Genomic DNA, 27568 nt, shown 5'->3' with positions numbered 1-27568 from the left:
CTGCCGGGTTCCGGGCGGACGAATCAGATCAACGCGGCTCTGCTCAGCTGAATCTTTGCTGGGCGATACACGTAAATTGGCGATCAGCTCGTGGCATGATGCTGCAAAGGGGATAAACCCGCCCCTTCGTCCTGACTTTCTCTAGACTCAAAGGGGGGATTGGCTTGGGGAAAGGATGCGGCTTGGTTTGCGCCTAACAGGCTGTGCCGAGCGTTGATTCACATTTATTCGGGGAATGATGCTCATTGGTGTTCCTAGATGGCTTTTTCGTGGTATAAAGCCGTTTTGGGCTTAAAGCTGGGGACCATTTTCCTTTCTAGTGTGGAGAATGATTGGTTTACTCCGTAGTTGAGATCGGTTTAGTGTACAATTCGAAGGTTGAGTGAGCCATGCGAGGGATACGGCTTGACGGCGCAAATGCGACACGGCTAACGGAACAGAATGGCACGGGTCTTGTACATTAGTTCCTTGCATTTTCGACGAGGCGCCGCCTCTTGACGATCTACGCTTCTCCCGAGAGCCTCGATTCGTAGCCAAGTGGCGCAGGTGGCCTCGTCATTTTATTTCGTGCTATGATGCCGCTTTTGGGTTGGTCAAGTGCCTGAGCCACGTTTTGACGGCTTTTGGTGCCGTATGGCTGCAACCAGCATTAGGCTGCCGTGACTTCGCCTGTTTTTTCTCTTCTTCTTCGGCTTCTCTTCATGTTCTTGCTTTCGTCCTTACCCGGGGAGGCCGCCAAGAAGCGGTGTATGTTGACTTGTCGGTGGTGGCACAATGAGGCTATGGATACAATTTTACGTCATGATCGAGGTAGTTGTGCTACTATACGCGTTGGAAAGGGGGCTGAATGTTCTGCGTAAGAAAGCCTATGGATATATCGGCTCACAAGCAGTACACAAGACGCGTGTAGGCAAGAGCGCAAAGGGTGGGTTTATCATGATTACATGTATCTAGAAATCATGTGAGAATCGTGAATAATTGGAAGCAAGCGATACTGGTAAAGTAGAAGACGATGGAGTAGGTATACGTGTATGGACTATGAACGGCAGGAGGCATAGTGAGAACAAGATATATACTTCTATTCGTTGCCTGTGATATTCACTCAGTCGTTCGGATTTATCACAAGACCAGGAGACAAGTCGAATATAAAATCGAACTCATCGATGTAGGCAGTATCCGCCTCCTTGGGTGATGGTTTACCTTTCATGAAGGTCCGTACCGATCGGGAATTTATAATGTAATCCCAAATTCTAATTTCTTTTTCCGGCCAAGGGGCAGTGATTTCCTTGTGGCAGCTCTGGATGTCGTGGCGGGTCTCTCTAAGGAATATCTCCCTTGCTTCCTCCAGTTCACAGTCTTTATCGTATGCATAGTTTCTTATATGATTATCGGATTTGGTTCGGACAGCCAAGCAATTTTTACCCGAATGGATGCACATTTGGAGCAACCGAATGTCGGCCTGGGGAAGGTTAGTCGTCACATCTGCATATAAAAAGCATCAGGCGGATAACAAACCTCAGTCAGGGTTGTATCGTGGACAACGACAACAGTATCAAAAGCGTATAGCATTTGATCGTGATAGTATCGGAAGGCTCTCACGTCTTGAGTTCCCGCTCCGGGAATGTCATAGAGGACCACTTCTGGATGATTAGGAATCTCGTAACGAGCCAGGTTCCTCGTTACTTGATTAGAGCCCACGCGAGCAGCGCCGTCATCGTCTCCGCCCTTATTGCAAAGGCCGTTTATGAGTGACGATTTGCCGACACTAACATTGCCGGCGAAAACGATATTTTTTTTCTTCGGATCGTAACCCACTGTTTTCCGTGCGTTTTTTATAACGTCTTCCGTAATTGCCGGCTCGTCTTCATCATAACCCCTGGCATGAAGGTTAACTAAACATACACCATTTACATGGCTGGAAAATAAACCACCATTGAAGACTCACAGGTCATTTAGTAGTTTTGCTAGTCTTTGTTCGCTCTGCTGTGCCCTTTTCTGCTCCTCCCTCAGCCTCTCCCGGGCTTGACGCTCTCTCTTCTGAGGGCGCCCGATAACCTCCTCGTAGATCTTCGGAGCAGCGGCAACTACCAACGGGGCAAGAAGAGGCCACGCCATATTATATTGATGTCACTGAAGTAGATGGCTGTTGTTGAGAGGTCGTTCACTTTTGATAGACAAAGGGTAGACAGCGTTGCTAAGAGTATCTATATGTTACAAGCCGTGAATCAGGCGGTATAAGTATTCAGACGAAATACATGCCTGACTCTCTTTCAAGTGCGGGGTAGCAAGCCAAGCATTATTGCGTAGCCACTTAATGTTTGCTGAGGTTTTTCCCTTGCATGAAGCCACACCGAACTTGATGCTGATTCGCCGTTTATCATGGCTGGGGCGCTGCAACATTTGAAGGATTCATGGCATTGTCAAAATCAGTCTTTGACAAATGACTCCTTTCTATCCTTTTTGTGTATTGAGTCAGTCATTCTTGATTGATCCGCGCCTCACCGCAACTATTGGGAGTGTAGTTGTGATCTTTACTTCTCGCGATAGTGCAACAACCACCACTTTCAGCACAGCCAATCATCATGAGTCCAGGGTCCCCCACAATGCCAATACCCATGGACGATAATTAACCTAGCACCACATATCTAAATCCATACATCTCTTTCTATTCTGCCTTGTACCTAGTCTGCAAACTAGATGTAGAGAGCGAAAGCCGCTATCTCGCACGAAGCACCGGGTCATTTCCGAAAGCGGGTAAAAGGTCTCCGCGATCTTGTTTCGCATTGTGTTTCGCGCTGTCACGGCTCTGTCCGCCTCTCGAAAGCACCGCAACTAGATTGTTTCAGAGCCCGGTCAAGGAGTCACGAACTGAATTTTGCTGGATACGGGAGTTGACAGCTGCCAAGCGGCATTGCGCATCTTCTCTGGGGATTCTATGTCAATGCGTTGATGAACCGCTAGATCGGCCGTGCTTGATCAGGGATTACTTACCGACAGTCTTTATCTGCGATTTTGTGTTTTTTCCCCATTCTTCAGTTCCACCTTACTGTGTATATACGTGGGTGCATGCTTGGCAGTCTTACTGATTCAATACCAAAGATGCGCACCGGAGACGGCCGTATCAAGTTAATTCTTCTCGGTCAAGGGTGGCCACAGAGCCCCTTTGCCACGTTTCAGCAAAACAACCTCCTGCCAGACTAACGAACATCGAGACTCTATACACGTCCCTTGCCCATATTCTGCCTATTAGTATACAATGTCATGTAGACCTGAAACCCTGAGAGGAACCTCTCTTCTCGAGGTGTCCCCAAATCTACATCAATGCGTTATATCTTCTTCTTTCTTACCATTCTCCATTACATGTGCGAAACACACTTGGCATCAGTAAACATCATTCTGTAGGCTTTTCACATACTACAGCCGACATTTCGGAGTCGGGTAGGTGGTGAGCAGCTCCTCTAACAAGCCATGAAGGCCTGTCATCCCATCTTCTTCGCTCTATTCGCCCTTGCAGCTGGAGAAGCGCTTTCGCCTAATGCCGTTCCCGTCATGTGTGCCGCCATCTGCGGGCCAATCGTTGAGCTGAGTTCGATGTGTAGCCCAAAGAGGTCTTTGGGAGGATTAGAAAACGATCGATCAGATCTAAGGGAGCACCTCAGACAGGCCAAGAGGCAAAACGGAAAACAATTGGACGAGAGAGATGAAATCGAGAAGCGCTTTTCAATCATCGTCCCAGCGCCAACATCATTTCCTTCCGATCTGCTAGTCGACCAATATCCGCCCACATCAATATTGCCGTCGCAGTCTTCAGCACCTGTTCCTCCACAATATTACTCTCCTCCTGTTCAGCCTCCACCAGCTCCAGCCCCAACTCTTCCAACTACACCTAATTACTTACCTTCGTCAACTATCCTCCCAGCATCTCAATCTCCTTCGACATCTACAACATGGAGAATTCAGCCCTCCTTCACTTCCGCTGCGATTAAAACAGGAAAGAGTCTACCCACAACTTCTAAACAACAAACATCGCTCCGCCCGACCATAATAGGCTCTACTGGAGACGATGGCGATATGACTGGAGGATGGGGGGAGACAGAAAACGCAGAGGAAAAGTGCGTGTGTTTAAATACTAGCTTTAATGTGGCAGAGATTGCTGGGTTGTGCGCGAGTTGCATAAGTATGATTGCGGATACGCAAAACGGTGAGTCTTCCTTGTACGCCCTTCTATTGTCTCCTCTCGAAACTGACCAAGTGTAGATATGGAGGTTATCATGTCCGTATGCGACTTTCCACCACAGCAATACAGTCCGGACAAGGATAGCTTGGCGAGCAACATATGGGTCAAGGCTGCCAGGCCGACAGCTACAAGCAAGTCGAATGGAGCGTCTCAGCCAACCGGGTCTGTGAGCATGGGGTCAATGTTTGGTGCTGTAAGCTTCGCCATCGCGGCGTTAATGATGCTATGATATGTTTTTTGCCCCTGTTAGCACTGCTTTTTCCTTCTTTATTTTATTGTTGGGTATTTGCTATCCAGCAACCCGTGTTCTAAACTACCTATATAAGTAGGTAGTTTATAATGTATGACGAGGAGTTATCAGCTAAAGAACATTAGCTACCTTGGCATTTACATGATTCCAGATACTGGGTGGAAGTGGACTACGAGGAACAATAGCATGTTCGATGAAGCCAACGATTAGAGTAAATACCTACTTGAAGAACCAACCAGATAGGCTAAATGTACCATCTGATACGCGCTTTATCTGCATCTCTATATGCCACGCCTCATAATATTACTGTTCATAGAGAAATCACCGAGATGCTGAATATCCAACTTGTGGTACTGGCTGGCAAATGGACCAAACAGGATGGCGGGCTTGGTTCAAGTAACGATTCTCGTCGACGTCGCTCAACAACATCACACAATCCGATATGGTGTAGTGGCTAACATCGCTCGCTCTCATTACTGACCCGAGCAGCCCTGGGTTCGATTCCCAGTATCGGAGACACATTTCTCTTTTTTGACCATTTCGTGAATATTTTTTCTCACCGACCTCGGTGAAGGTGTATGATCAGAATTTGCTCCTTAGTCAGCATATCAAAACATCCGATATGGTGTAGTGGCTAACATCGCTCGCTCTCATCAATGAGCGCCGAGCAGCCCTGGGTTCGATTCCCAGTATCGGAGCTTCTGATTCATTTCTTTTTTTGCTCTCTTCGTAAAGTTTGTTCCTGGCGTTTACTTTTTACGGCAATGCTGCCTCTGGATGGCTTGCTGTCATTTTCGGGTGAACGTGGCTTTGTAAATAGCCTGGTGCTGATTGGTTACTTTAAATAATGGGCCTGGCTGGGGATCTCGATTTATCCTGGCACTTCGTCAATCTCGTGGACGGCAGGGAGGCATGGATCTAATCCAATTGACTTGAGAAAGTACACTTATATGAGTCAATTTCTTCAAGCAGCATGTAACAGATCATTCAGTTAGAAATATTATGTCAGCAGTCTGTAGATGCGCGATTGAGAACAGGGCACTTGTATTCAACACACGACAAGTATCACGTGAGTCTCGGAACACCTGGAGTCGACTCGCAGGTCACGAGCTGACGAAGCGGTGACACGACAATATCAACCCAATTGGCCTAACGAGAAGCGGACAAAGATCTGAATCATTAAAAGACATCACCGCTATACCGATATCCCTACAATTCAAGCATAGGACGGACCATCTCGATCTCAAGATGGGGGAAAACACAGCCCCCACAGCAGCCCCTCAGGTGACCTTTTCGTCAGGCCGAGTTGGGAGCAGCAGTTCTGAAGCTCCGGACCTGCGTCTTCTACATTACAACGACGTCTATCATGTTGACCAGGCCAGTGCAGAGCCAGTGGGTGGTCTGTCGAGATTTATAACGCTCTGCAAGGAGTACAAGAATGGGGAGCAGTATCAGGGCCAGTCTGAGCTGCTTACCCTGTTCTCAGGCGATGCCTTCAACCCAAGCTTGGAGAGCAGTGTTACCAAGGGTATGTTTCTCAATTTCACAATATCAAGGCTGCTAAAGACGGTTGGATGCTTATTGTTGATAGGGGCGCACATGGTTTCAGTCCTGAATGCTGTCGGCACGGATGCCAGTTGCGTTGGAGTAAGTCAATGCTGTCCATTTTGAGACAAGCCACAATTACTGACCGAGCCTTTTACGTGGATTCAGAACCACGATCTTGATTTTGGAGTGAAGCAATTTGAGCACTTGGCTGAAAAGTGTGAATTCCCATGGCTGCTGGCCAATGTCTTGGATCCCGCCTTGGGAGAGGATGTCCCTCTGGGCAACGCAAAGAGGACCCATATGCTCACTACCTCCAACGGTATCAAGGTGGGACTTATTGGTCTCGGTGAGAGAGAATGGCTCGCAACCATCAACAGCCTTCCGCCAAATCTCATCTACAAATCCGCCACTGCCGTCGCCAAGGAACTCGTACCAAAGTTGCGAGAGGAAGGCGCTGAAATTGTCATCTGTCTGAGCCACATGCGAGAGCCAAACGACAACAAGTTGGCCGATCAGACAGATGGCATCATCGACATTATTCTGGGTGGACATGACCACTACTATGCTCACAGCTTCAGGAATGGAACTCACGTCCTGCGCTCGGGAACTGACTTCAAGCAGCTCAGCTATATCGAGGCGCGGCGAAAGCAGGACGATCCCAAGCGATGGGACTTTGACATCTGGAGGAGAGACATTACGTCCGAGGTACCCGAGGATGAGCCCACGGCCAAATTGGTGCACACCTTGACGTCTAAGTTACAAAAGTCACTGTCCCGGCCTGTTGGGTGGACAGCCATGCCGCTCGATGCGCGATTCATCACCGCCCGGTTGAAGGAGTCTAACATGGGCAATTTCGTATGCGACATTATGCGTTCTTATCATAATGCTGACTGCGCCATCATGGCAGGTGGTACGATTCGTGGTGATCAGATTTATCCTCCTGGAGCAATCCGCATCAAAGATATCACTTCTTGTTTCCCCTTCGAGGATCCTGTTGTTTTGCTGAAGGCCAAAGGACAGGCTATCTGGGATGCGCTAGAAAACGGGGTTTCACTATACCCTGCCTTGGAAGGGAGATTCTCTCAGGTTTCAGGTATCGAGTATGAGTTTGATCCATCGAAGCCGTCTGGTCAGAGGATCTTGTCAGTCAAGATCAACGGTAAGACATATGAGCCAGAGAAGATATATATTCTGGCAACTCGGGGCTACATGGGTCGTGGAAAGGGTAAGTCCAATGAGTCCCTCGGAGTGTCGCTAAGCCCGCTGTATTAACTGAATTATAGACGGCTTCACTAGCCTACTCGTAAAGTCAGAAGGTGGAGAGGTAGAAGAGATTGTCGATGAGGAGAGTGGAATTCTACTCTCCGCCATGCTGCGCCAATACTTCATGGCCCTCCGAACTGTTGGCCAGTGGAAGAAGTTGTCCTCACACTGGACCAATGTCGTAAAGGAGTGTGGCCACACTCAGTTGCCATCTGAAATGTTCAAGGGAGAAAGCGACAGCGACGTGGCGCGACTTGGACTTCATAAGGATAAAGACAACGGAGATGGGAATCCCTGGCGCAAGTTCTTGCGATCACGACTGGGTTACAGCAAGAGACCTCACAACGATGACGATGACGACCATTTTGATTCAGCCACAGAGAGTGATCACTCAGGAAGCGATTCGGATAGTCAGATTGACCTTGAGATATTGTTGATGAGAAAGTTTTGGGGGCGATGGGCTCATAGGGTGGGCATTAAGAGTGGTGTTTGTGACCCCCTGAAAGAGGCCGAGTGTGCCGTTGACTGGACGAGAGTGATAGCACCCGTGCTTGAAGGACGTATCAAGATTGTCGGATCATAAGCAACTCAATACTGGTTCTACACATTATTAAAAAAGGGCAAAGGTCATGCATTTTGTTTCATTGTTTCACTTGATCAGAGCTTGCGGGATTCTTGCTTGGTTTTACCGATCAATACATCATTTATTGACCTCTCCTATATACTTGACATCTCCTATATACCTCGACGAGCCCCCAATCCCCTTGCAACTCAGGAATTATATACAAAAAGGTGAGATTCCACCTAAGCTCCCAAATTGCCACGCTTCCCTTTTTATCAAGCCCCCTTAGGAGCATCGGCCGCTGAGGCACTCAAGGTCGTCAGAGCAGTCATCGTCGCTGCGGCAAGAAGCGCCAGAGCAGTGACCAGGCCAAGAGCAGTTGTTGCTGCCACCGTTACCGCCGTTGCCACCATTTCCACCGCTGGGGCTGCCACCGCAGAAGCCATTGGTGCACGCGAGCTCGTCTGAACAGTCGTCATCGCTGCCGCAAGAAGCGCCAGCGCAGTGGCCTTGCCATGAGCAGTTGCCTCCAGAAGGGGGTGGCGTGCTGCCACCACCGTTGCCTCCGTTGCCGCCGTTTCCACCGCTTGGATTACCACCGCAGTAGCCGTTGGAGCAAGTAAGATCATCAGAACAATCGTCGTCACTGCCGCAAGAAGCGCCAGCGCAATGTCCCTGCCATGAGCAGTTGCCGCCGGAAGGAGGAGGAGTGCTGCCACCGCCGTTACCTCCGTTTCCACCGCTGGGGCTGCCTCCGCAGTAACCGTTAGAGCAAGTAAGATCGTCAGAGCAGTCGTCATCACTGCCGCAAGGAGCGCCGGAGCAGTGGCCCTGCCATGAGCAGTTGCCGCCAGAAGGAGGGGGGGTGCTGCCGCCGCCATTTCCGGGATCGCCGCCACCAGTGGTGCCAATACGGGCGACGAGGCTGTCACCCAGGGCGGTGATGCTGTTCTCAAAGGTGTTGTAGTCCTGAGCGTTCCACTGGGCACCGCGGGCACCGGGGACGGCGCTGGAGCCAGTGAAAGCGATGTAGAGAACATCAGTCTCGTCGTGGCCGCTGTTGCCGTTCACGCCAGTGCCGAAGCAGGCGGTAGCGAGAGAGATGGAGGCCTCACCGACGACGGGGTAGCGACCATCATCGCCGTTGGTATCACCCCAAACACCATAGATCTAAGGAGGAGGATGTCAGTCAGGTGACCTCATCGAGGGGACTGGGAGTGAGATCCTACCAGCTTATTGTTGCAGACAACAGCCATGACAGAGAGAGGCTCAATGCCAACGGATTGGGGATCCCACACGTTCCAGCCTCGGCCGCCGTCGTTACCGAAGACAACATAGGGGTGAGCATTGGCGTCAAGATCCTTCTGGCCGGTGCCATAGCCTCGGACAGTGTCAGAGAAAGAAGTGACACTCTGGGTATCACCGGAAGAGCCGCAGCGGCCATCATCAGCAGGGCCGTTCTGGATACCGTCACAGTCGATATCCATGTTGGCGAGTCTGCCGTTGGTACCCTGGAGGTAGACGATACCATAGTCGGCAAGATGGTCACCACAATAAGAGGTGCCTATGTGAAAGGAAATGCATTAATTCAACTCCCGAGATATTGATGATGAGTTTGAGAGGCAAGGCTTACTTCCACCATCACCATCCGAGCTGTAAAAACCGGTGGCAAGGGGGCTTCTGCAAGAGCCCTGGGAAACGATGGAGTTGTAGAGACTCTGGACGTTGGCGGGCACCGAGCGGGCAGCAGCGGTGCCGGCGAGAGAAGCGAGGACCGCAGTCTTGAAAGAAGCCATGGCGATCAACGCGAGGTCGTTTCTTTGGTTGAAGGGATGCTTTGGCAGTGGAAGATCTTGTGGATAGAGTCTTTGTTTGAAGGGGAGCGATGCTGGCTTATATATAAGTTTGCATCTCAACAGTTGACCAGGTTCAGCAGTATGGACGGCAGAAGACTATGCAGCCTTCGGTAGGACTTTTTGCAAAAGGTGATCCTATCAATCGGCTCATCGGCCTCACCCCTGGAGTGAGTCTTGGCTTCTCTCAAACAGGAATGAGGTCTAAAGGATCGGTTAGCGATGCTATCCACATGGAGTTTCTTAGACCACCCCTGTGAATACGGCCGAATGCAGGTGGCATGGTCTATGCTGGGCGTGAACGAGGGGAAATATAACTTCCAGCTATATACAATACTATTGGTCATGGCACCCTTAGTCATGATGATTGGTTCCGAAGGATGGCATGACGCTGCAGGCAATTGTACGAGTCGATGCCTCTGATATGCAGCTCCGCGAATAAGGAATCTTGAAGAAATGGAGTCGCTTGCAGCTCAGTTGTGAATTACTCATCTCTTGCTTAGATGCTATCCAGATACTTGTTGGATTTGGTCTTGGAGACTTTGCACGGTCAGAGTACTGAAACAAAAAATGATGACTTCTTCTCAATCCATTCCTACATCATGATTGCTAGGAACAGAAAGTTCCATTTTGGACTTAGATCAACTGATTTCGGCTCTACCGTTACATCAACTTCATTTGCCACGAGCAATGAGATCACCTTTTGGAATAGCCATGAAAACACTACCGCTGCCCTCGCCGTTGATACGACGGTGGGATGCAACCCCCGCGTCCGGTTTCCACGTTGTTTATGAGTTGCCTCTTTGAGCCTTTAGGTTTACAGGCGTATTCAACAGGCCGCCTGGGAATTGTACGAGGAAGCGGCACAGAGTGGGTGCACTATGGGGGCTGAGGGACTGCTGATTCAACTAATGATGCTCGTATTCTCAAAACGTTGAGCATCCATCTATTATTTTGCTTATGAAGTCGGAAGCGCAAGTTTCATATCATCTGACTTCAAGAGTAAGAGGCTCATGATGTGTCTCTCTTTGCTATCTATTACTCTTCAATCTTCACGGCGTTAGGCAAGCGCCTTCGTCTAACAATGAACTGCGGGAACGTCGTCTAATGTCGTCTAACGGAAAATATGTCTGTACGGGTCTTTACTCGGCCATGGCGGTCTCACGCGCAGCCTTAGCGTTCATTTTAAGTCAGGCCAAGCGGCTTGACAGGGGCCACATAAGGTTAACTAAAGCGAGGACAGGGGCCCAGCGAGTCTCTTTTTGCGATGACCAGTGGCAGCTCATTAAGTCAAGTTTTGGCGGCGAACCCGCAAAAGTAGCATGCCGAGACTGGCATGGGGCAGTGGCATATGCCGCCAGGATAGCCATCTGGGTTGTTACAGTAGATATGAGATGAGATGACATGTGCTACGGATTGCAAGCGGTAGATACGATGCCTGACCAACGATCATACGGTTCATTCAAGGGACCAGCCAACCATGAGCGATTCACACTGCACGCAGCGCGCATCAGTGACAATTTGTCGGAGCTGGCCGCTGCCAAGACTGCGATGCTGTATAGCAGATGAGTCCAAGAGGACTTTGCCAGTGAACCCCTGAATCAATTCCTTGGCGAATATCCTTGCACTTTGTCGGCGGAAGCGGAAATGTCTTCACTCTACAAGTATGTGTTTTGCCATTGCAAACACAGTTAAGTTCCAGCTGCTAGCCGCCCAACCGGCTTGGCCTCTGTCGGTTGACTACGGGTAGAGCTCTAATTGCCCGACAACTGCCAGTAGGGCGATGCGGGCTCGCCCCATAATCTCACTACGAACGGGCCGTTGTGGGCAGTTGAAAGGCACTGAGCTTCCGGATTTGATCTATCTTGCGATATTTTGTCTTCGGTAGGGGGGAGGAGTTGTTTGCAAGGTATTCCGTTCTTGGCTTTCTCCAATTGGAGACCCTAGGCGCGCAATCTCAGGATGGTGGACCGGGAACAACGCGCGTAGGGAATGGTACGCATGATTTGAGTAAAGCAGACGACCTTTGATTCATCAAAGTTAGGGCTAGAAACGGGTTTGTAGCCGCAGGCTCGTTCTTGGATCCTTCGACATGGAATCGTGTATACATACGACTGAACGATTCGACAATGGACGATCCGGCATTTCGCGCTTCTCGGAAGAAGCCGCAGATGCTGATAGGATTATGCTGTCTGCTGTGCGAAATGTATATGTCAAAACATGAAACGTAGTATAAAGCCAAGCCTCTATGGTAGTATCGAATGCAAGTCATCTGTCATCAGTGCAATTATACACAGATGTATACATAGTACGGAGTAGTAGAGGCGTAATCATGTACCTAGTATGAACTTCTATCTCAGATACATGACGCCCCTGCTACGGCCAGCTATATCACTGCCTATAAGCTACTGTAAGTACCGGCTAGGAGGTTCGATAGACAAATTGCACACTTTCACTTGCATCATTCAACTCTCCTACTTGGGCTCCCATCTTCGAAGGGATATAGAGACTGTAAGGACTCGTCCGAAGGAGGATCGAGGCTGAGCATCTCTGTTCTCGGGTGATTTGACGCCGAGACATTCAATGTAACCTTGTTACCAGGATGAACCAAGTACTAATACATAATCGAGGATCATTCGCCACCAACTTCAGCTGGCGGATAATCCGTCAGCATGATAGAGTGCATGAGAGCGCATGCATGATGACCCCAGTAATAATAAGCTCTGGATTTACATGGAATGCTACCCAGTTACCAGATGCGCCATAATTAAGTATGCTTAGATAAGATTGGATACGGTATTTACGGTGTGCAGGGTAGGTGACAGGAGAAGAAGAGAGATGATGAAGACTTTAATTAGAATGATGATATATATGTCCCTTGAGGTACTTTTGTATGCCGATTTCAAGGGAGACTTTCCGTCAAGTAATTGAACTGTAAGCCGGTGGCTTTGGTCAAGCGGCAAACTGTGAATGTGTCTTGGCTTGTTGTAGTAGTTGGTCCCCTTGGAGAAATAAATTTAATTCCGAAAGTCCTTGTGCTGAGATACTGAATTGACTAAAGCGTATGGAGCTACAACTTGAATTGCAGGCCATTCAGGGTATATCATTTTTGTGTTCTCCTCAACTGGTTGGGTATATTCACATGTAGACTAGATCTGTTTTGGGTTTTTGGAGTTAAGATCTGCGGCTCTCTCCCGCATGTGTATTTCTTACACGAGGATTCTGTATTTCCGACGCCACCTCCATGCAGCCTTGCACACTGGCTGTGAAGCCCAATACCCCCAATCCGATTATAGACTCCCTGTAGTAAAAATTGTCATTATGAACTAAATCTCTTAAGGGGGTACCCGAGGAAATATGGAGTTTCCCGTAAACCACCGCCTTCAAATGGCCCCCACGGTTCTCAACGATGTTGTTTAGCCGTGCCCCCTCAGGGAGAAGCTCCCGAGAAATATTTAAGGCTTTGCATTGGTATATACATTTTTATGTCTGCTAACGGCCACTAGTTCTGTTTTTAGTTTTTATACCAGCCAATTCATTCTGTCCTAGTTCCATATTTCCCCTTGCACAGTGACATTTGAGACTACACATGGATGTCATATTGCCCGATCCATCTAGCTGTAATGCAACGTAGTATCCAGTGAGTATGTTGAATTGAGAGGCAAGAAGAGAGTATACTTGGCATAGAGATGGTAGGTAAGAAGGACTGATTGCTGATAAGCTTAGATGTTGCTGGCTTTCAAAGAAGTGAATACTTTGCCCAAAGTGTGTCTTAGCTGGGTATTATGAGTTCAAGTGTTGACATTTAATTCTCACATTAAAGATCAGTATCCTGCGTATACTGAGCCGGTGGTTGGCTCCGGCGTACGGTGATCTATACATTACACAAAACTTGAACAGAAGAAACTTTTATTCGACTCGTAACATAATTATTGTATAAAACTACTGCGGTAACATGGTAGATCTCCAAAGATGTGAATATTATTAAAGAGTAAGTCATGGTTGTATGGCGAGCCACCATGTTCGACTGGCTTTTTGTAGGGACATTTCAGAGTTATGAACTCTGGTACTGACATTAATTAGGTGGAAACTGTCCTTGTAAATTATGTAGCTATCCAGCATCCCGTGTCCCAAATGAAAAGATTTAATAGCTGGTGACAATAGCAAATACTAGAAGAATATGTCGGCATTAGCAGAAAGTAGCCATAGTACTACAAAGCAGTGGTAGAACGAGAGCAGATGCATAAAGAACCACGTATCTACTCAAGTAATACTAAGCAAAATATCTTTACACTGCGTGTTATTTCGTCGCTTAAACTCCATGTAGCCTCTCCGTCCACTGTTGCGCAAATTGACGATTGCCGAGTCTATGGCAACATTTATTAAATTTCTCTCAGTGGCAATTCTCATAGGCTCGCAACCATGGCTTCCGTCTCGTCGTTCTAAGTAACTCACACTGCTCTCAAGGTGTCAGTATCTGCGGCTGTGCCTCCGGCTGTTCAAGTCAGATCCCCACAACTTTCCACGGTACACTATATAATGAAGTTGATATGTATCACTTCCACCGCATTGTATATCGTCTATCATGCGATTCGGGCCATGGATAAGGGGGGTGTGACTGAGCATCAACTCTACAGATCAGTTTTAAGTCAAGTCTCGAAAGCACATCTACGTAGGGTGATCTTTATACATGGCCGGAGACTTGGGCGTTTCAACTCCTAGCCGTCTGTCTGTCTGTCACTTACTTCTAGGGTGTGGGTTAGTTACTGCTACCCCACAGTTCCATATCCATCATCGTCCACCATCCACACGCGAAGCACTCATACAAACAGAAACTCACCCCATAAGGCCCCGGAACTTTTTATCGTCCGAAATGGAGGTTGGACATTACGACCTTCTGCCTATAGTTACGTCAACATACAATACATAATTAACAGCCAGTGAATACATGTCTTAGTAATTATGTGACGATAATATTATAATGATCCAATGATTAGATCGGCAAAAGCTAGGTGTGAAACCTTCTCAACTGAACACCAAGACCACCTCAAGTTGGTCAGTAGTTGTAATATGTCTCATTTCCCGACTCGAATAACTCCCGTCCGTATGTCCATTGAGCGCCCCTACGCTGTTCATCATTTCAAATAAAAACCTCGGTGTTAATCCGGTACGCAAAATCCCTCTCTCATGACAAATGGGTATCTGAAAACATATGCTGTTTCTGTCTGACTGCAAGAACACCTCTTCTTATAAAAAAAAGGAGAAAAAAAAAGAGAGGCAACAGCACCGAATTACATCTTGAGAAGCGCTTCATTCTCAATAATCCTGTCCTTCCATCCTTCACAGGCTACCTTGACCATCGTTTTGCCAACTTGAGTGGTCGTGATGGCGCCGTACAGGCTGCCGACGAGCCTCTTGGAAAATGGAGCGTTGGGTTCGATGAAGCCGGAAGGTCGTAAGATCCAAGTCTCAAACCTGTCAGCGTTTGCATCTGCAAGGTCGCATAGGCCTTTCTCAACTTCTCCCTTGATGCGGCGGGAGTCAGCCAGAAACAAAAGAGGCCTTTTCTGATTCCATTCCGAGTATTTGCCGCTGCAAAAGACAAATCGGAATTTCTTGCCTTGGGGAACTTTGTCGGCCAGGTATTTCAGCATCGCATTCGCTGCCGCCAGTGTGAACTCTACGCTCACTTTGCGGCACAATTCCTTGTCGTTGTTGAACTGGTTGAGTCTCCCTCCAATAGCCCTATAATTTTGGTATTAGTAAAAAGAGGTGGCAAAGTAATCAAATAGACTCTCCAGCACACGACATCCAGCAAAAGCCCTTGTATGCAGTGTTCGTAGTTACAGGTATCATGCTGTATGCTCGGAAATTTCTTACCATAAGCACGCTTCGGCCCCCTCAAGTCTGCGCATCATCTCTTCAGAATAGTGCGAAAAATCCTGATGCATGATGACTTCGGCTTTGGGGTGGCTTTCGACATCTATCGGGACCGCCTTCCTCGTGAAGATCACAACCTTGGTGATGCGCTCATCTGCAAAGCAGTGGTTGACGATTTCCTTGCCGGCATTGCCAGTCACCCCAAAAACAAGAACTTTCATGGCGATGTAAGTAAGCGATCTATCCTTGATCTCTCCCTTTTGGTGTTTTGCGATCTGATTTGACTTGATATTGGTATGACGTGCACTTGGTTAGGCGACTTCGCCTCGGCTTGTCGTCGATGGCGGGCAAAAGGAGAGCGGCGATGATTAAGTATAGCTTGAGGTCTTGCACAGTTTGGTCTAGACGTCCAACTAGTCCGTATGACAGCGGACCCAGCTCATTTACTATATCGAATGAACAGCATGATTTTCGAACCACAGAGAGAAGGGTGAGAACGGACGGAAGGCTAATCGGGGCTCGCTTGGGTTTTAGTCTAGTCGTTGACAGCAGATCATCTTCACCAGCTAGCACCATGAAATTAATATTTCTTCCTCAGGAAGCTTTCTGAGCAAGGGTCCTAGTGTTGGGCCGAGCCGTGTAGCCGGCTACAGCAGTGCCGGGGTGGGTCAGGCCGACACAACTGTGGTGGTGCATAACATGATTTTAGGGCTGCTGTAAATTGTAATTACGGATCTCGTCCCTGTCGTTATTTGTATTATCAGACACCGAGAAAGAGAGAGCAGAGTGCCAGTGAGAAACAGGCGTGGAGCTTAGCGAATAAGGCGGCATCAGACGCCTTCGTGGCGCGCCTTTGCAACTGCATCATCAAATCCAACGCTCTGGAGAAATGAGATGCTAATTGTACTCCGCACAGAGCATTTCCCTCCATCATGGATCTGCTTCGAGGCCCGTGACTAGTATTATTAAACACTGGCACTGGTGCTTAGCGCTCGTTAGTTGGCGAGCATGATTCAGTCGGGAAAGAAGTCTTCGAGGCGATGCGGCCTTCGGTTCCGTCATCCGGCGTGAAGTGAGGTGAGGCAGCTCTATGCGGAGTTGGACTGGCGCCAACTGTAATCTATGCCAGCTAGCCAAAAACTGCAGCCACTCTGGCCTAAAGTGTGCCATGGCCAAGACCCTGGCGTTATTTGCCGTTTCTGTCGCTCTCCTTTCTTGGGCGTCGCTCCCTGTGCTCCATCTTGTCCATCCCACGGCTCGAGCGTATCTCGATCTGCTCCGTGCAAGGATGCGAGATGCTTGTGCAACTGCTGATCTTGGCTTGCAATTTGCTTGCTCCTGTACTGCGAGGAGAGGGAGAGAGGAGAGCACAATACAGTGCAGTATAGTAGAAACGCGCCGATGTGGTACCGATGCATCGGAGGAGATGATAGTGCAGCAATAATACGAAGCAGTGGAGATTAGACTGTCCGTACTCCGTGCTCCGTGCTGGTACCACACAGGGCAATTCGAGTCTACCATTGAGACTTTTAGCACGGAGTACTGTGCGACTTGTCACGCCCTGGCGATTTGGGGGAGGGGAGGCCGATGGGATGAGCCTATCAGACGATGCTGTGATGCCGTGTTTCCGTTGGAGTATGCCTTGATGCCGCCCTCATTGCTCTGTGGTGTATTACAAGTATAGTACAGTGCGGTACAGTCCAGTGACCGGCACAGGGAACGCAGATGATGGAGATAACGCGGGTCTTGCGGCTGTCGGAGTGGCGATGCTTCTGCTGTTGTTGCGGCTCTGGTTTTGAATTGAGAGCACTGTATGGAGAAGGTGATGGAGTGGAAAAGAAGCAAACGCCTCTGCATGGGAGAGGAAGCTGCAAAAGTCCTGAACCCTGGATCGAGCAGGTGCGATCGCTGGACCGTTCCTGAACTCTGAATCTGGGGTCTTGGCAGCGAGGAAGGAGCCAACGGGATCCGCGGATTTCAGCAGTAGAGGCTTGGCCTCCCGCCTTGGCGCCTTGGCCTGGTCTGGATTTGCTTGGCAATTTGATGCAGGAAATCTTGCAAGACGAAACACCACAACTACATCGCGAGATTTGAACAATACCTTGACAGCTGGATGAGCGTCTATCTGTGCTTGAGTACTCCCTACTATGCCCATAACTCCATCTACTACTGGGTTACAAGTGCTTTGGCGTTTAGCCGATGCGTTATTCCCGTACAGCAGATGTCGCTAGGGCTAGGGGGAAGAAGGAGACGTTGATATTCCGAAGAGCCTCATTTTTACTCCTATTTTCTTTCTTTCTGTTTCTCTCCCTCCTCTTTTTTTGTCCCTCCTCCATCAGACTCGCTACTGCCACCAACGCTATTCTTACTCCGAATCCGGCTGACAAGTCACTAACAAGGAATGGTAAATTAGCATCGATGTAACACACCATCACCGGCGTCGATGCATAAGGCGGTGGGCTTCTGGAGAATTTTCGATGCCTGTCATCCTGGGCTACGGAGTTCGGGTGAATACGAGCAAACAGTCACAAGCAAATGTCGGCCCAGCTCCATAAAGACCAGATAACACATGCTGCTTATGTACGAGTATGTAGCGAGATTTTATTCATAACACCAGCATCGCATCCTCGCTACTACAAGAATGGGGGTATTCATCGTGACTAGCAAGGCACGGAGTTTGTCATGGCGGTTCAACAAATCATGTCCTCCCGCTGCCAGGATTCAGCACTAGACCTATTTCTCCTGTCTGCTTCGCCAAGCCGGCATCCAACTTGCCATTTTTCCATCAACACCATTGCGAGCCTCGAAAGGCATCGTGACACTTGGCCAGATCAGAGCGCACAACAACCAACAACCTAGCTCTGATATGGTAGTATTACGCTTCCTTGTCTGGCTATGTCGCAAGAAGCGGCTGATACTCCAACTGAAGCGACCCACTGCGAGCGGCACATACTTGTATGTAGATCCGCTGGACACGGTCTCAACAAAAGCTTGAGCTTCCCTAGCCCCAGATCCTTGGCCATGCTCGTGACAGATTACTTTACTCGTACAGGCATTGTTGCCTAGAATGCTTTAGCCACTTAGCTCTGAGATGAACCAACATCAATCTGCACGTGTCCGAGGTAAAGATTGTCCGACTTCAAAGCTCTAACGTGACGCAACAGTGAAAATCAAGTCACCAAAGGAATTTCGTCGCCTTGCACTCTTTCACCCAGCAGCGTAACAAACATCCAAGCCGCTCTGGAGAGATCATCGGTTACCTCTCCAGATTTTACAATTTTGATCCGAGACTGTGAGAGGACAAATCCCCCGCATGAGACCTGAGTGACACGAACGCCTGGATGCAACAAATTCAGTGCCATGTGGTGGTTTAGATGATTTGCCAAAGCTTCCATCAAGGGATACGAAGGTCCTTCTTTATTCTTTAGCCATCCCCACCCGTCGTCCATGTGCGGACCAGCGAGCCTGCGTCGTTCTCGGTCATCATGCTCCCATGAAGGCGTATTCGAAGTCGATTTAGACGATGTCTGTTTAGACTTCAGTAACTCCTTTCCAGCTCGTAGGAAGCGACGCAAATCCGATGCGGATATGCAAATTTCCACGCTCCGTAGCCCGGGCTCAGCTGCCTCTTCATCTTCACCGTCGCCGTCCCCTGGATCCCCGCTCGAAGGAAGTACAGGTGCTCGACCTTTATCTGTTACAGGTGCGTTGAATGCTAGAGTCAACACAAGGTCCGACTCCGCTCGGGGTAGTCCAGTTTCCTGAATCCAGCGCTCTAGTACATCGACCAGAGTTCGGGTGCCCAGATTGAGTTTAGTGACACGGCAGTCAAATGTTGTTGACAGCCACTCGCTGATGACTGCCTTGAGAGGCTGGGGCATTCGAAGGAGTAGCAGAGGTAGGCGAAGGAATTGGCTGCTGTCAGCCCCACCGATTTCAGGCTTGTCTAGGCTCATGGTCCATAGTGAGGCAGCTGAAGTGCTAGGAGCCTTTTGTGATTGTGAGAATCCAGGCAGCAACAGCGCGACGTAGGCAGCGTTCTCATGACGCAACTCGATCCAGAGTCCCTTTGTCTGTTCATGGCCCAAGCCCTCGGAGCTCTTGTCACCCAGTATGTCCGTTGCCTGAAACCAACGGAAAGTCACAGCTTTCAGCGGCCCAACCTGGCCCATTGGCGTGTCTGTAGCCTCGAGTCCAATCTGAACGCCGCGAACCACATCTCCAACCAGCGTGTCACGGAGCCGGTGAGCAAGTCGGTCAAGGCGGGCCTGGTCAAGCTTTTGCGGGCCGATATAAAGCGGAGACACGCGGTGAGTTGAAAAAGTCGTGTTGAAGAACTGTGGGACTTGGATTTCTACGGCTTCACCGTCCTGGTTTCGCTCAGATGCCGTTTGTTGTTGTTGAGTTGAAGCCGGCCCAGCGGCTTGAGCTTTTTGGCGCGCCATGTCTCGAAGCGCGTTTATGTAAACAAAACGTATTAAAATGAGAGGGAGGCTGCTTCGTATGAGAATCGCGTCAGCCGACCACGTGTTGCTTTGGCCATTGACGTGAGAAAGGGAAGTTCTCTGTGAGATGATCAAAGGCTGCTCACTCACTGGTAAAAGATCATTGATCATTTGCTAGAGTTGATGACTAAGCAGATAGCCACTCAAATGAAGCGCTTGCTTTTCGACAAGAATTCTTCTTTCATTCGAGAACTTGATCTCAGTACCGTTGGAAAGACAAAGGAGAGAAAAATGATGTACTTAAGATTTAATATAATCTTCAAGTATTTTAGCTGTGCCCCTCAATTGTCGGTCTTCGGGTCGAATGGTTGTTTCAAAGGGAGGATGTCGTAGCCATTCCTTTTGCTCTCGTTGACATGCCGAGACGAGAATTCTCTTTGGTAGAAACTAAAGACTCGAAAATTCAATGTAATGCTTAATATCTGTGTTTCTCAATTTAGACTGATTTAATCCCTTTGACCCCAAAAACCGTTGTTTGACAGCTAATCGCAAAGAGCCTATCCAGGCATATAGACAATCCTTCGGCGGCCATTAACCGCCATGCCATTGCATTTCTTTGACCACATGTACATGTACATGTGCAACTTATATGTATATAATGTTGAGCGTAAACTATTGCCATCATGCTCTTCATACTCCAAATCGCCACTTTCTTCCGTATGCCACTTCTCGTCACTGCAGACTTGTTATCTGACAAATTTCATCATGTCCAATGAAACTCTTGAAAATTACAAGGGCGATGCCCATGACATTTACTTGGGGAAAAACCGTCGGCTTGCCGACCCTATCTTCTTCCCAGCCCCTGGGCGCGCGGCTCTTATGATAGAGAGAAAACAGAAGACACTTGCCCTGGAAATGGAAGCGGAGCCGGATGGACCACGAGAGATGACAAGAGCTTTCATGAGTCGATGGGGCTGGGGGTATCTCATAAGATATCCACCGGGTGATCCAAATCCGCGATTCGAAGATTACGAAAAGTGCATGGACGCAATGGCTGCTGATGTGCAAGAGACTTGGGACAAGATCCAACGATTGGTTAGAAACCACGAGGATGACATCCAACGTTGGATCCTTGACTCTTATATGAGCTTAGAAAACGAAGAACCTCTTACCAACAGCAGCCCATATGCCTCCATGACATCGAGTTGGCATCCAACTGTTACGGCTTTTAACAACTGCCACCCAGACATCAGCACTTTCATGGAACCTAACTCGATAGAATCCGATTTTCACATAAAAATCCCCGATTCGAACGCACCTTTACTATTCCCTTTTATATTTATCAATCGATATTTCTCGGCGAGTGCAATGACTCAAGTAGGCGACATTCGAAATCATCATACTGTTTTTTATAACCATCTTTACAACTTTTACGATAGCCGGCTACCAATAAACTGGCCACATGAATATGAACCCGAACCCGCTGTCATCACAAACCCGCCGGCTTCAGCCAATTGGCCAGAATCACGCGAATTCTACAAACAAAAACGTCTCACGTTCTTGGCCCCTCACATCGCTTCATCTGACTTGCTAGAGCCTGGTCGGCTGTTTTCCTTGATCCACTCTCGTGGCAGGCAACACCCTTCTGTTTTTGCAAAAAAGGACAATGATATGACTTTTATTGGCAGACGGACCAATTATCTGACAGACCCTTTGATTGCAAACCGTATGGTTAGCTTTGACATCTCCCAGTCTGGTTCCGTAAAGAGCTATCGTCCAGAACTATGGAAGGGATGGACTAATCGCCCAGACGATGAACTCTCCGCTGAGGATAAGGAAGAATATGATGATCTTTGGCATCGAGGACAGCTCTTTGCGCCATCTGAGGCTTGGATCATGCTTCAAAGTCAGCGGGTTACTTATTACTATCTCTGGCATCTCCTCACAGATATCTGCGACAAGATGAAACTTAACCCTAGCGCGCGATTGGCTCTCAAATCTCCCAAAGAACAGAGCGAGGTATTGAGCAATGTTAGAACCACGATGAGTAAGGAGCACCATCTGAAAGACTGGTTTGATTTTGCCAGGAATCAGCCTTCCTTACTTCCACCCACACAGATCTCACCAATTTACTTTACAGAGCTGCAATCCACGATGGAAGAGGCAGAGGAGAGTATTCGAAAGCTGTTTAACGACCCAGGCTTTTTCTTTGACATGGTTTACGAGCTTAGGGAACATCATTGGGGAAATATTGGGATGAAAAGTGACGAGAAAAGTCCTGATGAAGTGGATCAATATTCAGCATACGTGGAACAATACACAAATGAGCAGACTTGCCATATGCTCTATTATGATCTCATAAGAGGAGTGGTGAGGCGGCACATTTTTGAGTTTTACATGTGGTATTCTATCTACACCCGCCTGCGGGAATTCGAAAGCAAGATGAAAGAAACGTTTCCAGACTACGGCAAGGAAGGCTATTCTGACACAGATGGAACCAACAGGGCCCAGCAGCCTCCGGTTTTTCTCTCTGACAAAATGAAACAAAAGCACGCCAAATTAGCAGAAGAATACATGTCATTGGTTGTTTTGATTCGGTACCATGCCATTTTCTTCGTCAATGAATTCCGTAAGAAGGGCATTCACGCTGGTTCGCCAATAATGTCCCATCTAGTATATAGCATCGGACCACCTCAGGAAGAAATCCAAGACCGCGCATGCAACATACAGAAGAATCACTATTACGCTCCAGACCTGAAATACCGCTCAAAGACCAGGGATAAAAAGTTCAATATCAACAAATTAGAAAAGAACGTCCTCAAAGTATCTGTCTTTGATGCCATTGAAACCTTCATCGTGAATCCTTTAGACCGCACGAACTGCGGAATCAAGGAGGCAGTACGCTATCTCCAGGAAGTGCGGCAGGTCACAGAAGACAAGAGGGAAGGTGTATTCACAGAATTAATCGCTGATACAATATACAGTCTCGATATCCTGACTTCGCTCGCCGACCACTTGGAGTCTCTTTGGCCTGCCATGGACAGAATCGGTGGCGGAGAGGTTGATGAAACGGTTCGCCGAAAGTATTTTGACCAAGCTAGCAGAGATATCTCCATCAACTTTCTACATTTTGACGAGTTTAACTTTGACAAGATCCCAAAGGAGCGTATGAACAGATTATTCCTCTTCTTCGATGAACTTCAGGGCTTTGCGCGCGAATCCATCTCGATGGGACATGCCAAATACGATCTAAAGAGATTCGGAGCGTCGCTGCTCCGCGATTATATATACCCCCATAACGAGCAATTCGGGGGTCTCAAAGCCAACGAAGAAGCAATTTCTCGGCTCGAAAAGGCAATGGGCGTATCTGGAACCGATTACATGCATAAGCTAAACGAAAAGCCATTCAATCTGGACTAAGAAGAAGTAGGGCTAGGGGTAAAGGTGGCTCTTGTAAATCAAACCCAAGTATTTCGCAACGTCAAGGCTGAGGAGATAGTGGCGGCAGCAAAGCGCCAACGACAAAGAGATGCCTTCATCGACCTATTGGAATCATCCCCACCTAACGCGGCAACAGAGAAGAAGCGGCTGAAGAAGCTCGCTCGCCGTCAGAAAAGATCAAAGACACAAGCAGAACCATCCGGTGAGCCAACCTCCGATTTAGGCAAGGAGAAAGACGAGACAACGCCAGATGTGGGAGAAGACAGCGTCGCAAATGAGGACATATACAACCCGCGATGGGAAGAGTCACTCCATGCTAGTCTCACACAGTTTTTGTTCTCATCTATCCACGAAACTCGTCTTCTGGCCCAATCTCAAACCACTGCGCCAAAATCCAACGCTGCCATCGGGCCAGCGCCCAATGCCCCCGATGGCTCTCCCAAAGGCATCATCAAGAAGCATGAATGGGCCACGCTAAAAGCAATCTATGGCATCAAAGTCAGAGAAGACGAAGCAGTTTCGGTTTCCTACGCCCAGCTCAAGGCTGCGATGGAGGCATTGGGATACAAGCAGGCTAGGGGTAGAGGGAGCCATGTAAGCTTCACCAGGTATCATGGCAGGTGGCCACATGAAAGACTGCAGCTCGGCGAGAACATCCAACTGGCGAAGACTCATGCAGGAAAGCGATCTGCGGCGGCTAAGGGGAAGTCGAGGGATTGGGGAAGGAGATTGTGTGAAAGGGGGATGACGTTTGACTTTATTAAACAGTGGTATGTAGAAAGATGAAGCATAGGATCTGGTGTAATATATGTCTATTTAGTTACCTATACTTCAAAGGGTTCTTCATCTAGGTATAGTAATGTTTATCAACAGAGTCAAGATACATGGGTATGTTCATCCTTACGTGTGCGTACCTAGTTAAAGCAAGCTTCATCTCAACACGATATAAACTTACAAAGAGCAACTCCAAGCCACAGCTGGCACCTCTCAATTCCCCATCGCCGGGTTCGTCATCACATCATGTTTCATCCAATCAAACGTATCGAAGAGCTCAAAGCTAAAGTCAAGCTGCATGTTGTCCATTGCTTCCGGCCGCCAACTCATGTTCTCGTTAGCAGTGTTAAGAACATGGTCCAGCACGCGCCTCATCACGGCGCTCGTCGTCGCACATAAGTCGCTATTCGGTCTAGAGGGGTCAATCCATTCAAGGAAGCCTATGAGGAGGCTGAGCTGCTGGATGATGTTGGATCGTGTTATGGAGGGGTTCTTTGGATGACTTCCCTTGAACGTGGGGTTGAGGAGCTCCATGCAAAGGATGCCACCGCTGGGCGTTGCAAAGGCCATGACCTAGAAGCGCCACAGCCGCGTGAGTAAAAATATGCTCGTGAAAAATGGGGGGCTTGTTTGTCTCACCAGCCACTCAAAGTCATTCCTAAAAGGGGCAAAGCGATCCTTGTGAGTCCAGAACAACAGCGTCAACGACACGAGCTGGAAGGCAATGAGCAATATTCCTCCTTCATCCGCCTCACCGTGCTTTGACAGCACTCGCTCAATAAGGAACAAATTTTCCAGCTCCTCAAGATGCAGTATTATTCGCGCAACGATCAGATTGACGTTGATATCGGGGTCGTTAAAATCAGCGGGATTGTAGGCTATCGTCGCAGGGAACTCCTTGACAGCCTCATGTTGCCGCTCTTTGAGATCACTGGAAACACAAATGAGTTAGCGGGGGCTGAGCGGGGATTAAAGTATCAAGGACGTTGAGCTTACCGAAGAAGAACACTGGCAACTTTCTGCCTGGTTTTGCCTATACCAAGTTCAACCAACTCATCTCGTATAAGCGCTATAATGTATCTCGCTCGAGTAAAAGTCGTAGGGTACACCTTCCCGTTCGTATTCCATCCGTTCTCATCCAGAGCCTTCACAGCCGCCCTAAGAGTCTCGCCCCCCTCAAGCAGATCCTCGTCCCGCAGGTCCAAGGGAAGGGGTGTAAACGCATATCGGTGCGAGATTCTGGGCGGCCGACCCGTGAACAAGACTGCGTGTTTTTCCCCGACAAACATCTGAGCAAAAAGGCTCCGTCGAGACTCAGAAGCCAATGACGGCTCGTAGGACGGGGAATTGGACTCGGCATGCATCCCAAGGAATGTCGCCAAAGCCACTGACTCTGCTCCGCTCCTCCATGTGGAATAGCCTGTGCCGTTAGCAATGTTTTCACTTCCCGTCCGCACCGTATATCGGAGGCTTGGAGTCACAAATCACAATAGTCTACTTACTAGCATCTCCCGCGTGGATGGATTCCAGTGTGCTTCGCCGCTGCGAAAGGTGAGCTAACAGGCTGTTCGCCGATGCAAATCTCCTGCTCAGGTCCATGCAAAGACCAAGGGAGACGCGAGATATCTCTTCCCATTCTTTTTTGGCCGCATTGCTGTCAAATCCACTGTTTGGTTTGTTGACGTCCAGAAAGGTTAGTGCGCCGTAGCTAAAAATGAGTCCGAGTGACTCCCATCTCAAATTGGGCCCCGTGAACTGGCCGATCCATTTCTCAGGGTCTGGCTCGCCCTCTATGAATGGCTTAGTTGTGTTATCACTCAAGAAAAGCGCAATGTCTTCAAGCTGGGAGTCCACACGGCAAGGCCCTAGATACGAGCCGAACCTCTCGTGTAAATCCGAGAGCACACGTCGCGCCGTCACCCTGAGCCAGCCATCTCGGTAGAATGGAGAGTCCTTGACAATTTCAATATAGCCCATGTTCGGGGACGGGATAGCCCGAAGCACGACAAGGGACATCTCCTTTGTCGGCGAGCAAAGGTACCTGGGGAGTTCTTCGGTGCCCTCGCCCTGTCTTAGCCTGGCGTTTGTTGGCTGGGGCAGCCAGGCTTGGAACCCCTGAAGCATGGAAAGACTATTTTGCGTCTCTTCAAAGACTGACGAGTAGCTGGTAAAGCCCATGTACCCCGAAGCACGGTCTAGAGGCGTTGATGCCCTCTCCGAAGGAAGATGTCCTCCTGGGGTTGTCGTAGCCGAAGCGTGGTCATGGTTGGTTGATCGACGACGATGTCCAGGAAGATCAAGTGGTGACTCAATGGAATAGACGCGATGGTGCGGCTCTAGGGGTGACGACACCTTTGCGCTGCCATCGTGAATCTCCATATGAGCTTGACGCCGGAGCTCTGCACGGCGAAGTGATCTGTCGTCCTCGGCGGATACTGACCGATGCGCCGGAACCGGGCCGGCCGTCCTCGGAGCTACCACAGCTTCATATTGGCTCACCACTCGGGTTGATGCACCGGGGTCATGCGATGCATCCTGCTTTGAGAATGGTCGCTTTCGAGGCACTGAAGAGGTATAGATACACTCAGCCTCTTGTCCTCTATCAATGCATCGCTTGCAAACCGGCTGCTGATGGTCACAAGCTACTTTCCGAGATCTGCAGTTGTCACAAGCCACAGGTCGCCCATTCGGCCTGCGGAGCAACATCGGAGACGATGCTGACGCCGCCGACGCTGCCGCCATTTAGCCAGGGGATTTCATATGTTTAAGAAACGCTTCCTCAATGCACAAGATCCGTGTTCGGGGGGTGGTTGTGCTAAGAAACGCAGCAAGACGCAAGTATGAAGAGTCGATGTTTTGTCATTCAAGAAATTCGGATTTGCTAACCGGCTTCGGACTCGGGCTCGGGCTGGGGGGATTCAGTCAGCTCGGAAACACTAGCACCTAGCTTGGCAGCAAACGCCAGAACAAGGGCGTGAAGAGTGGACCGAATAGTCACGCCGAGCCAATCGGCAGGATAATAGCCCTACGATGACCGTATATCGACTTACACGTACACGTCCACGTACACTATGATTATTCAAGCAAGATATCAAATACACTTTCTGGTGGCTGGCGGGTGACTCAGGAAACGGAATGGGTCAGTCCGAGCCTGTGCGGCATGCAAGAGCCCACACGTGTGAGAATTCTTGGATCCAGGGCTGAATAAGGTTCGCGGCTGAATGAAATTGGGTGTGTACGTAGGTAGAAATATATTTATATATATATGTAGGCCTTCTTCCTCCACTGGCTCCAATTTCATCGACAAGTAGCAAC

General features: G+C 48.9%; 8 protein-coding genes across 8 annotated transcripts; 3 read left to right on the top strand and 5 right to left on the bottom strand.

The window, feature by feature from the left end:
- Positions 1-1056: 1056 nt before the first annotated feature.
- Positions 1057-2179, bottom strand: TRIVIDRAFT_79473 (uncharacterized protein; the record flags this gene model as incomplete). Its single annotated transcript, XM_014105714.1, has 3 exons — positions 1057-1459; positions 1516-1876; positions 1946-2179. 3 exons carry the CDS (start codon positions 2113-2115, stop codon positions 1103-1105), a joined length of 888 nt encoding a protein of 295 aa, XP_013961189.1.
- A 1289-nt stretch (positions 2180-3468) lies between these two features.
- Positions 3469-4466, top strand: TRIVIDRAFT_217577 (uncharacterized protein; the record flags this gene model as incomplete). Its single annotated transcript, XM_014105713.1, has 2 exons — positions 3469-4201; positions 4258-4466. 2 exons carry the CDS (start codon positions 3469-3471, stop codon positions 4464-4466), a joined length of 942 nt encoding a protein of 313 aa, XP_013961188.1.
- Positions 4467-5489: 1023 nt separating this feature from the next.
- Positions 5490-7898, top strand: TRIVIDRAFT_211316 (uncharacterized protein; the record flags this gene model as incomplete). Its single annotated transcript, XM_014105712.1, has 5 exons — positions 5490-5508; positions 5764-6015; positions 6079-6134; positions 6201-7260; positions 7319-7898. 5 exons carry the CDS (start codon positions 5490-5492, stop codon positions 7879-7881), a joined length of 1950 nt encoding a protein of 649 aa, XP_013961187.1.
- Positions 7899-8145: 247 nt separating this feature from the next.
- On the bottom strand, positions 8146-9656 carry TRIVIDRAFT_72986 (glycoside hydrolase family 75 protein; the record flags this gene model as incomplete). Its single annotated transcript, XM_014106231.1, has 3 exons — positions 8146-9030; positions 9090-9424; positions 9494-9656. 3 exons carry the CDS (start codon positions 9654-9656, stop codon positions 8146-8148), a joined length of 1383 nt encoding a protein of 460 aa, XP_013961706.1.
- Positions 9657-14774: 5118 nt separating this feature from the next.
- TRIVIDRAFT_175739 (uncharacterized protein) lies at positions 14775-16031 on the bottom strand (the record flags this gene model as incomplete). The annotated part of the gene is made up of 2 exons (XM_014105711.1): positions 14775-15458; positions 15594-16031. The coding sequence occupies 2 exons, from the start codon at positions 15812-15814 to the stop codon at positions 15005-15007; spliced, it is 675 nt and encodes a 224-aa protein (XP_013961186.1).
- A 2732-nt stretch (positions 16032-18763) lies between these two features.
- Positions 18764-20038, bottom strand: TRIVIDRAFT_34881 (uncharacterized protein; the record flags this gene model as incomplete). The annotated part of the gene is made up of 1 exon (XM_014105710.1): positions 18764-20038. The coding sequence occupies one exon, from the start codon at positions 20036-20038 to the stop codon at positions 18764-18766; it is 1275 nt and encodes a 424-aa protein (XP_013961185.1).
- A 765-nt stretch (positions 20039-20803) lies between these two features.
- TRIVIDRAFT_62758 (uncharacterized protein) lies at positions 20804-24272 on the top strand (the record flags this gene model as incomplete). Its single annotated transcript, XM_014105709.1, has 3 exons — positions 20804-23401; positions 23525-24073; positions 24258-24272. 3 exons carry the CDS (start codon positions 20804-20806, stop codon positions 24270-24272), a joined length of 3162 nt encoding a protein of 1053 aa, XP_013961184.1.
- A 194-nt stretch (positions 24273-24466) lies between these two features.
- TRIVIDRAFT_140473 (uncharacterized protein) lies at positions 24467-26632 on the bottom strand (the record flags this gene model as incomplete). The annotated part of the gene is made up of 4 exons (XM_014105708.1): positions 24467-24826; positions 24893-25184; positions 25250-25673; positions 25756-26632. The coding sequence occupies 4 exons, from the start codon at positions 26630-26632 to the stop codon at positions 24467-24469; spliced, it is 1953 nt and encodes a 650-aa protein (XP_013961183.1).
- Positions 26633-27568: the final 936 nt, after the last annotated feature.

The sequence above is a fragment of the Trichoderma virens genome (genome assembly GCF_000170995.1).
Source record: "Trichoderma virens Gv29-8 chromosome Unknown TRIVIscaffold_1, whole genome shotgun sequence".
Classification (NCBI taxonomy): Eukaryota; Fungi; Ascomycota; class Sordariomycetes; order Hypocreales; family Hypocreaceae; genus Trichoderma; species Trichoderma virens.
The sequence above is the reverse complement of the archived record's forward strand: the minus strand, read 5'-3'. Positions and strand labels throughout refer to the sequence as shown.